The sequence below is a fragment of the Salvelinus alpinus genome, chromosome 4 (genome assembly GCF_045679555.1).
Source record: "Salvelinus alpinus chromosome 4, SLU_Salpinus.1, whole genome shotgun sequence".
Classification (NCBI taxonomy): Eukaryota; Metazoa; Chordata; class Actinopteri; order Salmoniformes; family Salmonidae; genus Salvelinus; species Salvelinus alpinus.
The window spans coordinates 13,878,077-13,890,576 of record NC_092089.1 but is presented as its reverse complement, the minus strand read 5'-3'; the positions used below and the strand labels follow the sequence as shown (position 1 = coordinate 13,890,576).

The following is a 12,500-nucleotide window of genomic DNA, read 5'->3' as shown; positions in this document are numbered from 1 at the left end:
CCATGTTAGACTGGGGAAATGGCTCCATGTCAGACTGGGGAAATGGCTCCATGTCAGAGTAGAGTTAGACTGGGGAAATGGCTCCATGTTAGACTGGGGAAATGGCTCCATGTCAGAGTAGAGTTAGACTGGGGAAATGGCTCCATGTTAGACTGGGGAAATGGCTCCATGTTAGACTGGGGAAATGGCTCCATGTCAGAGTAGAGTTAGACTGGGGAAATGGCTCCATGTTAGACTAGGGAAATGGCTCCATGTCAGAGTAGAGTTAGACTGGGGAAATGGTTCCATGTCAGAGTAGAGTTAGACTGGGGAAATGGCTCCATGTCAGACTGGGGAAATGGCTCCATGTTAGACTGGGGAAATGGCTCCATGTTAGACTGGGGAAATGGCTCCATGTCAGAGTGGGGAAATGGCTCCATGTTAGAGTAGAGTTAGACTGGGGAAATGGCTCCATGTTAGACTGGGGAAATGGCTCCATGTCAGAGTAGAGTTAGACTGGGGAAATGGCTCCATGTTAGACTGGGGAAATGGCTCCATGTTAGACTGGGGAAATGGCTCCATGTCAGACTGGGGAAATGGCTCCATGCCAGAGTAGAGTTAGACTGGGGAAATGGATCCATGTTAGAGTAGAGTTAGACTGGGGAAATGGCTCCATGTTCGACTGGGGAAATGGCTCCATGTTAGACTGGGGAAATGGCTCCATGTCAGAGTAGAGTTAGACTGGGGAAATGGCTCCATGTTAGAGTAGAGTTAGACTGGGGAAATGGCTCCATGTTAGAGTAGAGTTAGACTGGGGAAATGGCTCCATGTCAGACTGGGGAAATGGCTCCATGTTAGAGTAGAGTTTGACTGGGGAAATGGCTCCATGTTAGACTGGGGAAATGGCTCCATGTCAGAGTAGGGTTAGACTGGGGAAATGGCTCCATGTCAGAGTAGAGTTAGACTGGGGAAATGGCTCCATGTTAGACTGGGGAAATGGCTCCATGTCAGAGTAGAGTTAGACTGGGGAAATGGCTCCATGTTAGAGTAGAGTTAGACTGGGGAAATTGGTCCATGTTAGACTGGGGAAATGGCTCCATGTTAGACTGGGGAAATGGCTCCATGTTAGACTGGGGAAATGGCTCCATGTTAGACTGGGGAAATGGCTCCATGTCAGAGTGGGGAAATGGCTCCATGTTAGACTGGGGAAATGGCTCCATGTTAGACTGGGGAAATGGCTCCATGTCAGAGTGGGGAAATGGCTCCATGTTAGAATGGGGAAATGGCTCCATGTCAGACTGGGGAAATGGCTCCATGTCAGACTGGGGAAATGGCTCCATGTTAGACTGGGGAAATGGCTCCATGTTAGACTGGGGAAATGGCTCCATGTCAGAGTAGAGTTAGACTGGGGAAATGGCTCCATGTTAGACTGGGGAAATGGCTCCATGTTAGACTGGGGAAATGGTTCCATGTTAGACTGGGGAAATGGCTCCATGTCAGAGTAGAGTTAGACTGGGGAAATGGCTCCATGTTAGAGTAGAGTTAGACTGGGGAAATGGCTCCATGTTAGACTGGGGAAATGGCTCCATGTTAGACTGGGGAAATGGCTCCATGTCAGACTGGGGAAATGGCTCCATGTTAGACTGGGGAAATGGCTCCATGTTAGACTGGGGAAATGGCTCCATGTTAGACTGGGGAAATGGCTCCATGTTTGACTGGGGAGATGGCTCCATGTCAGAGTAGAGTTAGACTGGGGAAATGGCTCCATGTCAGAGTAGAGTTAGACTGGGGAAATGGCTCCATGTTAGACTGGGGAAATGGATCCATGTCAGAGTGGGGAAATGGCTCCATGTTAGACTGGGGAAATGGCTCAATGTTAGACTGGGGAAATGGCTCCATGTTAGACTGGGGAAATGGCTCCATGTTAGACTGGGGAAATGGCTCCATGTCAGAGTGGGGAAATGGCTCCATGTTAGACTGGGGAAATGGCTCCATGTCAGACTGGGGAAATGGCTCCATGTCAGACTGGGGAAATGGCTCCATGTTAGACTGGGGAAATGGCTCCATGTTAGACTGGGGAAATGGCTCCATGTCAGAGTAGAGTTAGACTGGGGAAATGGCTCCATGTTAGACTGGGGAAATGGCTCCATGTTAGACTGGGGAAATGGCTCCATGTTAGACTGGGGAAATGGCTCCATGTCAGAGTAGAGTTAGACTGGGGAAATGGCTCCATGTTAGAGTAGAGTTAGACTGGGGAAATGGCTCCATGTTAGACTGGGAAAATGGCTCCATGTTAGACTGGGGAAATGGCTCCATGTCAGACTGGGGAAATGGCTCCATGTTAGACTGGGGAAATGGCTCCATGTTAGACTGGGGAAATGGCTCCATGTTAGACTGGGGAAATGGCTCCATGTCAGAGTAGAGTTAGACTGGGGAAATGGCTCCATGTTAGACTGGGGAAATGGCTCCATGTCAGAGTAGAGTTAGACTGGGGAAATGGCTCCATGTCAGAGTAGAGTTAGACTGGGGAAATGGCTCCATGTTAGACTGGGGAAATGGCTCCATGTTAGACTGGGGAAATGGCTCCATGTTAGACTGGGGAAATGGCTCCATGTTAGACTGGGGAAATGGCTCCATGTTAGACTGGGGAAATGGCTCCATGTCAGACTGGGGAAATGGCTCCATGTTAGACTGGGGAAATGGCTCCATGTCAGACTGGGGAAATGGCTCCATGTTAGAGTAGAGTTAGACTGGGGAAATGGCTCCATGTTAGACTGGGGAAATGGCTCCATGTCAGAGTAGAGTTAGACTGGGGAAATGGCGCCATGTTAGACTGGGGAAATGGCTCCATGTTAGACTGGGGAAATGGCTCCATGTTAGACTGGGGAAATGGCTCCATGTCAGACTGGGGAAATGGCTCCATGTCAGATTAGAGTTAGACTGGGGAAATGGCTCCATGTTAGACTGGGGAAATGGCTCCATGTCAGAGTGGGGAAATGGCTCCATGTCATTGCAGGGAGAATACTGAGTAATTGGGATGATGTGATTTACCTTGAGAGAAGAGTAGAGAGAGACTGAGAGATTGAGAGCCTGAGAGTTCCTGTTTCACTCTGATAGAGCCAGCCCTATTTAGACAGTCTGTTATCTAAACCCAGCTACCTTATAAACCAATCCCATCATTCCTCCTGTCCTGGCTGAAATATATTACTACTGATTGGTTTGGTAATGGACTATTTATCACTCTAGATCTGTCTGTCTGTCTGTCTGTCTGTCTGTCTGTCTGTCTGTCTGTCTGTCTGTCTGTCTGTCTGTCTGGAGGACAGAGTCGTAGGAGAGAGTAGAGTGTGCTTTTGGAATACGTTGTATCTTTATTTTATTTTAAATGATCCAATTGATAGTTACAGTGTTGTCTCATCGCTGCAACTCCCGTACGGATTCGGGAGAGGGCGAAGGTCGAGAGCCATGCGTCCTCCGAAACACAACCCAACCAAGCCGCACTGCTTCTTGACACAATGCCCATTTAACCCGGAAGCCAGCCGCACCAATGTGTCGGAGGAAACACCGTACACCTGGCGGACCTGGTCAGCGTGCACTTCCCCCCGGTTCCGCCACAGGAGTCGCTAGAGCGCGATGAGACAAGGACATCCCTTGGTTCTCCCGGGTCACGGCCCGGCTGCGACAGAGCCTGAACTCGAACCCAGGATCTCTAGTGGCACAGCTAGCACTGCCCAACCCGGGAGGCCCGTATACGTTGTACCTTTCAGTGAGTGAGGTGGGAACTTAACTGAGTTTCACTGAGATGTAGTGAGAATAGAAAGTTAGTATGGATGGAATGAACTCAGAAACTCAGACGACTTTGTCTGCTTTAAAACCCAAACCAGAAGGTCGATAACACCTAAAAGTGTACGATGAGAATCGAACAGTAGCCAATGCATATTATCTGTTTGGTTGCTGACTGTAACAGCAAAGGTCTCCTGGTGATTTCTATAGTTCAGTAGGCTTTACTGCAGTGTGCAGTGGTGTACTAAAGCACAGCAGCGTTGTGTTGTCTTGTAAAACTGCTGTGGAGACTGAAACCTTAGCGGTGGTGGTGGCTGCCTCAGCTCGATTGGCTCTGCTCTCTCTCTCTCTCTCTGTATGTCCTGACTGCTATGCTATCTGAGCAGGATGTTCTGATCTGGCTTAGCAGCATGCGCCTCTCTCTCTCCCTTCCTCCTCCACCTCTTCCTCCGTCCCCTCGCATCCACCTCTCACTGGCTCCCTCCATTAAACTCCACCCTCTCTCCCTCGATACAGTACCTCCTCTCTACCTCTCTCCTCCCTGTCTTCACTGGCCATCACCCCTCCATACCTTCCTCCTCCCTCTCTTCCTCCTCCCTCTCTCCCTCCTCCCCTGGCTGTGTGGCTGGCTTGGCAGGTCCTGTCCTGTCAGCCCGACCAGGCAGAGGGAGGCAGACCCAGGCAGGTAGAAGATGTCCTTGTGTGTGACATCAGAGAATGGTGGTGTTAGCGGAGCAGGAGGAGGAGGAGGTACAGCCGGGAAGAAGCAGCAGTGTGGACCTCCTCTACCCGACTGCTCTGGCTCCTCTGACTGCTGCTGCTGCAGTCTCTTTCAGGCTACCTCCTCTTCCTCCACCTCCTTCACCACCTCCTCCTCCACCCAGGGCCGGACACGCAGCTTCTCCCTGCTCCCTCCTCCACTCAGCCACCATCACCCTGCTCCGCCCGTCGCCTCCTCCTTCACCTCCAACACCTCCTCCTCACCTGGTACCCAGAGAAAGCCTCTCTACCCTGGGGTTGGAGGGGTCGTCACCATCACCCATCACAGATCCCCTGCTGCGGCCCGCCGGGCCAGGACCCAGATCAACCAGAGCTACCACCCTGCTCCAGGGAGGCTGAGCCAGGTCAAAGAGGTAGGGCTGCTGCTCTGGTAGGACTGTAGGTAGGTAGGTAGGTAGGTAGTACTGCTCTGGTAGGACTGTAGGTAGGTAGGTAGTACTGCTCTGGTAGGACTGTAGGTAGGTAGTACTGCTCTGGTAGGACTGTAGGTAGGTAGTACTGCTCTGGTAGGGCTGTAGGTAGGTTGTACTGCTCTGGTAGGACTGTAGGTAGGTAGTACTGCTCTGGTAGGACTGTAGGTAGGTAGTACTGCTCTGGTAGGACTGTAGGTAGGTAGTACTGCTCTGGTAGGACTGTAGGTAGGTAGTACTGCTCTGGTAGGACTGTAGGTAGGTAGTACTGCTCTGGTAGGGCTGTAGGTAGGTAGGTAGTACTGCTCTGGTAGGGCTGTAGGTAGGTAGGTAGGTAGTACTGCTCTGGTACGACTGTAGGTAGGTTGTACTGCTCTGGTAGGACTGTAGGTAGGTAGTACTGCTCTGGTGGACTGTAGGTAGGTAACACTGCTCTGGTAGGACTGTAGGTAGGTAGTTCTGCTCTGGTAGGACTGTAGGTAGGTAGTACTGCTCTGGTAGGACTGTAGGTAGGTAGTACTGCTCTGGTAGGACTGTAGGTAGGTAGTACTGCTCTGGTAGGACTGTAGGTAGGTAGGTAGTACTGCTCTGGTACGACTGTAGGTAGGTTGTACTGCTCTGGTAGGACTGTAGGTAGGTAGTACTGCTCTGGTAGGACTGTAGGTAGGTAGTACTGCTCTGGTAGGACTGTAGGTAGGTAGGTAGTACTGCTCTGGTAGGGCTGTAGGTAGGTAGGTAGTACTGCTCTGGTAGGGCTGTAGGTAGGTAGGTAGGTAGGTAGTACTGCTCTGGTAGGACTGTAGGTAGGTAGGTAGGTAGGTAGTACTGCTCTGGTAGGGCTGTAGGTAGGTAGGTAGGTAGGTAGTACTGCTCTGGTAGGACTGTAGGTAGGTAGGTAGGTAGTACTGCTCTGGTAGGACTGTAGGTAGGTAGGTAGGTAGTACTGCTCTGGTACGACTGTAGGTAGGTTGTACTGCTCTGGTGGACTGTAGGTAGGTAACACTGCTCTGGTACGACTGTAGGTAGGTAGATAGTACTGCTTTAGTAGGGCTGTAGGTAGGTAGTTCTGCTCTGGTAGGACTGTAGGTAGGTAGTACTGCTCTGGTAGGACTGTAGGTAGGTAGTACTGCTCTGGTAGGACTGTAGGTAGGTAGTACTGCTCTGGTAGGACTGTAGGTACAGTCAGGTACAGTCAACGTCGTTACAGCGTTGCTATAGCGTCGTTACAGCGTTGCTATAGCGTCGTTACATCGTTGCTATCGCGTCGTTACAGCGTTGCTATAGCGTGGTTACAGCGTTGCTATAGCGTCGTTACATCGTTGCTATAGCGTCGTTACAGCGTTGCTATAGCGTCGTTACATCGTTGCTATAGCGTCGTTACAGCGTTGCTATAGCGTCGTTACAGCGTTGCTATAGCGTCGTTACAGCGTTGCTATAGCGTCGTTACAGCGTTGCTATAGCGTCGTTACAGCGTTGCTATAGCGTCGTTACAGCGTTGCTATCGCGTCGTTACAGCGTTGCTATAGCGTCGTTACAGCGTTCCTATCGCGTCACTTTCACTTTGTTACAAAGTCAACATCCTGATTCCATGTGTACTACCTCACTAGTCTATGTGTACTACATCACCATCACCATGGTGACACGACAGAGTAGTCATCTCTCTCCTCCTCCTCCCCTCCTCCACCTCCTCCTCTCCCCCTCCTCCTCCTCTCCCCAACTCCTCCTCCTCCCCCTCCTCATCCTCCTCCTCCTCCTGTCCCCATCCTCCCCCTCCTCCTCCTGTCCCCCTCCTCTCCCCTTCCTCCTCCTCCTCCTGTCCCCCTCCTCTCCCCATTCCTCCTCCCCTTCCCCCTCCTCCTCCTGTCCCCCTCATCCCCTTCCCCCTCCTCCTCCTGTCCTCCTCCTCCCCCTCCTCCTCCTGTCCCCCTCCTCCCCCTCTTCCTGTCCCCCTCCTCTCCCCCTCCTCCTCCTCTCCCCCTTCTCCACCTCTTCCCCCTCCTCCTCCTTCTGTCCCCCTCCTCTCCCCATTCCTCCTCCCCTTCCCCCTCCTCCTCCTGTCCCCCTCATCCCCTTCCCCCTCCTCCTCCTGTCCTCCTCCTCCCCCTCCTCCTCCTGTCCCCCTCCTCCCCCTCTTCCTGTCCCCCTCCTCTCCCCCTCCTCCTCCTCTCCCCCTTCTCCACCTCTTCCCCCTCCTCCTCCTCCTGTCCCCCTCCTCTCCCCATTCCTCCTCCCCTTCGCCCCTCCTCCTCCTGTCCCCCTCCTCCCCCTCCTCCTCCTGTCCCCCTCCTCCCCCTCCTCCTCCTGTCCCCCTCCTCCTCCTCTCCTCCTCCACCTCTTCCCCCTCTTCCTCCTCCTGTCCCCCTCCTCTCCCCATTCCTCCTCCCCTTCCCCCTCCTCCTCCTGTCCCCCTCCTCCTCCTGTCCCCTTCCTCTCCCCCTCCTCCTTGAGAGAGAGAGAGAGAGAGCGACATAGTGATCTGAGACTATTCTGCAGCATCTGTCAGAGTTAAAGCAGCCAGCCAATCGAGGTGGAGAATATTCAGCACAAATGTCCTGTCTCTACTCTGTGTCAGGACCAAATTATTCATCAGACCGGATCATGCCAGAGGGAGTACGCATTGGTTTATCTTTAGATCAAAACAAGGGAAATGTTACGCTCGTTTAGCAGGGTTGGGTCATTTCTATGATAAAGGTGAATGGGTTTATGGGTTTATGGGGTTTTGTCAGGCGGCAGCCTTGTGTGTCTTCACTCCCCTCTGGATACTGGAGATAAGATGTATATGGAGAAGTTATGAATGGAGGGAGGAAGAGGATGCTGGGAACTGGAGGGAGGAAGAGGATGCTGGGAACTGGAGGGAGGAAGTGGATGCTGGGAACTGGAGGGAGGAAGAGGATGCTGGGAACTGGAGGGAGAGAGGAAGTGGATGCTGGGAACTGGAGGGAGGGAGGAGAGGATGCTGGGAACTGGAGGGAGGGAGGAAGAGGATGCTGGGAACTGGAGGGAGGGAGGAAGAGGATGCTGGGAACTGGAGGGAGGGAAGAGAGGATGCTGGGAACTAGAGGGAGGGAGGAAGATGATGCTGGGAACTGGAGGGAGGGAGGAAGAGGATGCTGGGAACTGGAGGGAGGGAAGAGAGGATGCTGGGAACTGGAGGGAGGGAGAGGATGCGGGGAACTGGAGGGAGGGATGAAGAGGATGCTGGGAACTGGAGGGAGGAAGAGGATGCTGGGACCTGGAGGGAGGGAAGAGAGGATGCTGGGAACTGGAGGGAGGGAGGAAGAGGATGCTGGGATCTGGAGGGAGGGAGGGAAGAGAAGATGCTGGGAACTGGAGGGAGGGAAGAGAGGATGCTGGGAACTGGAGGGAGGGAGGAAGATGATGCTGGGAACTGGAGGGAGGGAAGAGAGGATGCTGGGAACTGGAGGGAGGGATGAAGAGGATGCTGGGAACTGGAGGGAGGGAGGAAGAGGATGCTGGGAACTGGAGGGAGGGAGGGAGGAAAATGATGCTGGGAACTGGAGGGAGGGAGGGAAGAGAGGATGCTGTGAACTGGAGGGAGGGAAGAGAGGATGCTGGGAACTGGAGGGAGGGAGGAAGAGGATGCTGGGAACTGGTTAAGGAAAAGTTCCCATTTCTCATCTGTCAAAACAATGTCGACAATTGAAGTTATATAAACTTTTCTTTGTAGAAATAGATGTTATATCTTGAGTGTATTAGAACATCTGCTGCGGTGTGACAGGTGCCCTGACGTTTTGCTTCCATATCCTGGAGCTGAGAGTTCTTCATCCCCCTCCTCATCACGGTTCTGATTCTGGGCCTCTATTAACTCTCCCTGGCTTAACCTCCTAAAGTCCAAGTCTACTAAACTAACATATTAAATTGTTTTTAAGATAGTCATACCCTGGATCATTTAGCTATTTGAATTGGAATTTTAGGACCACTTTAGGTATATTTAATTGTATTATTATTATATAATATTTGGTCTTTACTACTAGAAACACATTGAATAACACATTCATAAATGGCAACAAAAAAAAATCAGTCCAAAAATAAATAATAAGGAATAAGGTTTTGAAGTTTCTGTCCTGTATCTAGGAGACACATATTCAACCGGTTATTTTTGTTGGCACAAAACGACCTCCACACTTCCATTCATTTGTGTTGCATCATCGTGTTCGTGAGAGTCTCATCTTTCCATAGAGGGGTCATATTAGTTTATAGGCCAAACCGTACAGACGTGTTCGTGAGAGTCTCATCTTTCCATAGAGGGGTCATATTAGTTTATAGGCCAAACCGTACAGACGTGTTCGTGAGAGTCTCATCTTTCCATAGAGGGGTCATATTAGTTTATAGGCCAAACCGTACAGACGTGTTCGTGAGAGTCTCATCTTTCCATAGAGGGGTCATATTAGTTTATAGGCCAAACCGTACAGACGTGTTCGTGAGAGTCTCATCTTTCCATAGAGGGGTCATATTAGTTTATAGGCCAAACCGTCCGGACGCTACAGACGTTTCCGTGAGAGGACATATTTTCAGGATGTCTCCTGGTCTGACAAACACCGCTGTAGCTCGGACACCTTCCACCACAGATGCAGAAGGCCGACGTACAGTAGACCGATGTGGTGGATTGAGACGCAGCCCACACCAAGAAACCCTGATATCTCTAGTGGTGGATTGAGACGCAGCCCACACCAAAAAACAACTGATATCTCTAGTGGTGGATTGAGACGCAGCCCACACCAAGAAACCCTGATATCTCTAGTGGTGGATTGAGACGCAGCCCACACCAAGAAACCCTGATATCTCTAGTGGTGGATTGAGACGCAGCCCACACCAAGAAACAACTGATATCTCTAGTGGTGGATTGAGACGCAGCCCACACCAAAAAACAACTGATATCTCTAGTGGTGGATTGAGACGCAGCCCACACCAAAAAACAACTGATATCTCTAGTGGTGGATTGAGACGCAGCCCACACCAAGAAACCCTGATATCTCTAGTGGTGGATTGAGACGCAGCCCACACCAAGAAACCCTGATATCTCTAGTGGTGGATTGAGACGCAGCCCACACCAAAAAACCCTGATATCTCTAGTGGTGGATTGAGATGCAGCCCACACCAAGAAACCCCGATATCTCTAGTGGTGGATTGAGACACAGCCCACACCAAGAAACCCTGATATCTCTAGTGGTGGATTGAGACGCAGCCCACACCAAGAAACCCTGATATCTCTAGTGGTGGATTGAGACGCAGCCCACACCAAGAAACCCTGATATCTCTAGTGGTGGATTGAGACGCAGCCCACACCAAGAAACCCTGATATCTCTAGTGGTGGATTGAGACGCAGCCCACACCAAGAAACCCTGATATCTCTAGTGGTGGATTGAGACGCAGCCCACAACAAGAGACCCTGATATCTCTAGTGGTGGATTGAGACGCAGCCCACACCAAAAAACAACTGATATCTCTAGTTTAAACTGACGGATTTTGATGGAAATTTTCTTATTATGTTACTTAGATTGTCCCGTCAATAGCCTCTTCTTTTTGCTTCCTGAGATGGGGCTGACTGCATGTCTCTGGCCTTTAATCAGCTGTGTCTCTCTCCTGGTATCAGCTGAGGTCTCCACAGAGAGGAGGACGTGTCTTCACAAGAGGAAGTGCCGTGTCTGGTTCATAGAGGTCTCTCCTCTCCTGGGTGTTGGAGATAAACCTGGATGTGGATGGATGGTGGTCTGAGCCTCAGACCCTAAAATCTAACTCTACCCTTTTTCACGGAGGGAAATCTAGCATGACCTTTGAACTATATTACTACTTGTATATGTAGTTTTTATGAGATTACTGAGCCAGGCGGCTGACAGACGTACAACCCTAAGCAGGGGATTTCACCTCTTCCTCATCAGCAATGCATCATTTCATTGGTTGATCATGGATAGGACATGAGGAAATCCCCTTTCCGTAAGGAAAAACAGCACTCCAGGATTCTGACCAAGGTAAACTGATGCTATCAGTGCTTCTGGGTAATTTATATCTGGAGCCATCTGATGGGAAGAGGAAGAGGAGAGGGCTGGGGAGAGAGGAAGATGAGAGGGATGTGGAGAGAGGAAGAGGAGAGGGATGTGGAGAGAGGAAGAGGAGAGGGATATGGAGAGAGGAAGAGGAGAGGGATATGGAGAGAGGAAGAGGAGAGGGATGTGAAGAGAGGAAGAAGAGGAGAGGGATGTGGAGAGAGGAAGAGGAGAGGGATATGGAGAGAGGAAGAGGAGAGGGATGTGAAGAGAGGAAGAAGAGGAGAGGGATGTGGAGAGAGGAAGAGGAGAGGGATGTGGAGAGAGGAAGAGGAGAGGGATGTGGAGAGAGGAAGAGGAGAGGGATGTGGAGAGAGGAAGAGGAGAGGGATATGGAGAGAGGAAGAGGAGAGGGATATGGAGAGAGGAAGAGGAGAGGGATGTGAAGAGAGGAAGAAGAGGAGAGGGATGTGGAGAGAGGAAGAAGAGGAGAGGGATGTGGAGAGAGGAAGAGGAGAGGGATGTGGAGAGAGGAAGAGGAGAGGGATGTGGAGAGAGGAAGAGGAGAGGGATGTGGAGAGAGGAAGAGGAGAGGGATGTGGAGAGAGGAAGAGGAGAGGGATGTGGAGAGAGGAAGAGGAGGGATAGAGGGCATGATAAGCATCCCACTATACTGCACCAGAACATTACACCAGGTGATGAATATATATTACAGAATACAGAGAGAGAGGGAAAAAATAATATGTGTGACACACAGAGAGGGAGGGGGAGAGAGGGAGGGAGAGAGAATGAGAGAGAATGAGAGAGAATGAGAGAGAATGAGAGAGAGTAAGAGAGAGAGAGAAAGAGAAGAGAGAGAGAGAAAGAGAGAGAGAGAAGGGGGAGAGAGAAAGAGAGAGAGAGAGAGAGCGAGAGAGAAGGGGGAGAGAAAGGAGGGATGAGCCGTAACAGTGATACAGAGAGAGGTAGGAGACGTAAGAGAAAGGGAGAGCGTACATGGGAAAGAAAGAGAAAGAGAGAGAGAGGTAGGAGACTTAAGAGAAAGGGAGAGAGAGGTAGGAGACTTAACAGAAAGGGAGAGAGTACATGGGAAAGAAAGAGTGATGGATTTTATCTGTCAGTGGCATATCTTTGGAGCTTTTCTTTTCATAGTGAAGCTCTCTCTGTCTCTGTCTCTCTGTCTCTGTCTCTGTCTCTCTGTCTCTCTGTCTCTCTCTCTCTGTCTCTCTCTCTGTCTCTTTGATTCAGGTGTAAGCTGAGAACAAAGGAATCTTCAGAGAGTTCAGGGAACAGTGTGTTTGTGTATGTTTGCAAGAATTAACGACTCCTCTGAAAGAATGCTGCTAGCCCCAGAGACCACAGGGCTAAGCCTGATAAGAGAGAGATGGAGAGAGAGAGAGAGAGAGAGAGAGGGGCGAGGGGGAAGAGAGAGTGATGGGGAGAAGGAAATAAATGAGAGAGAGGGAGAGAGAGGCTGAGTTGTCTTCTTCATGATTAAAAGTGAGAGGATTTCTATAGAAGAATAACAGCAGAGGTTAAAGGAGCT

At 50.9% G+C, this 12,500-nt stretch overlaps 3 protein-coding genes across 3 annotated transcripts in view; 2 read left to right on the top strand and 1 right to left on the bottom strand.

The window, feature by feature from the left end:
* LOC139572879 (palmitoyltransferase ZDHHC3-A-like) overlaps positions 1 to 12,500 on the top strand; it is a 255,214-nt gene that overhangs the window by 104,154 nt on the left and 138,560 nt on the right. The gene's annotated exons all lie outside the window — the stretch shown is intronic.
* The window catches only part of LOC139572876 (lysophosphatidylcholine acyltransferase 1), a 280,718-nt gene that overhangs the window by 168,580 nt on the left and 99,638 nt on the right, over positions 1 to 12,500 (bottom strand). The gene's annotated exons all lie outside the window — the stretch shown is intronic.
* LOC139572422 (oxysterol-binding protein-related protein 10-like) overlaps positions 1 to 12,500 on the top strand; it is a 49,281-nt gene that overhangs the window by 23,745 nt on the left and 13,036 nt on the right. Inside the window, exon 4 of the mRNA XM_071395172.1 lies at positions 4,644 to 4,892. Coding sequence (XP_071251273.1) covers positions 4,644 to 4,892 — 249 coding nt within the window. The remainder of the gene's footprint in view (positions 1 to 4,643; positions 4,893 to 12,500) is intronic.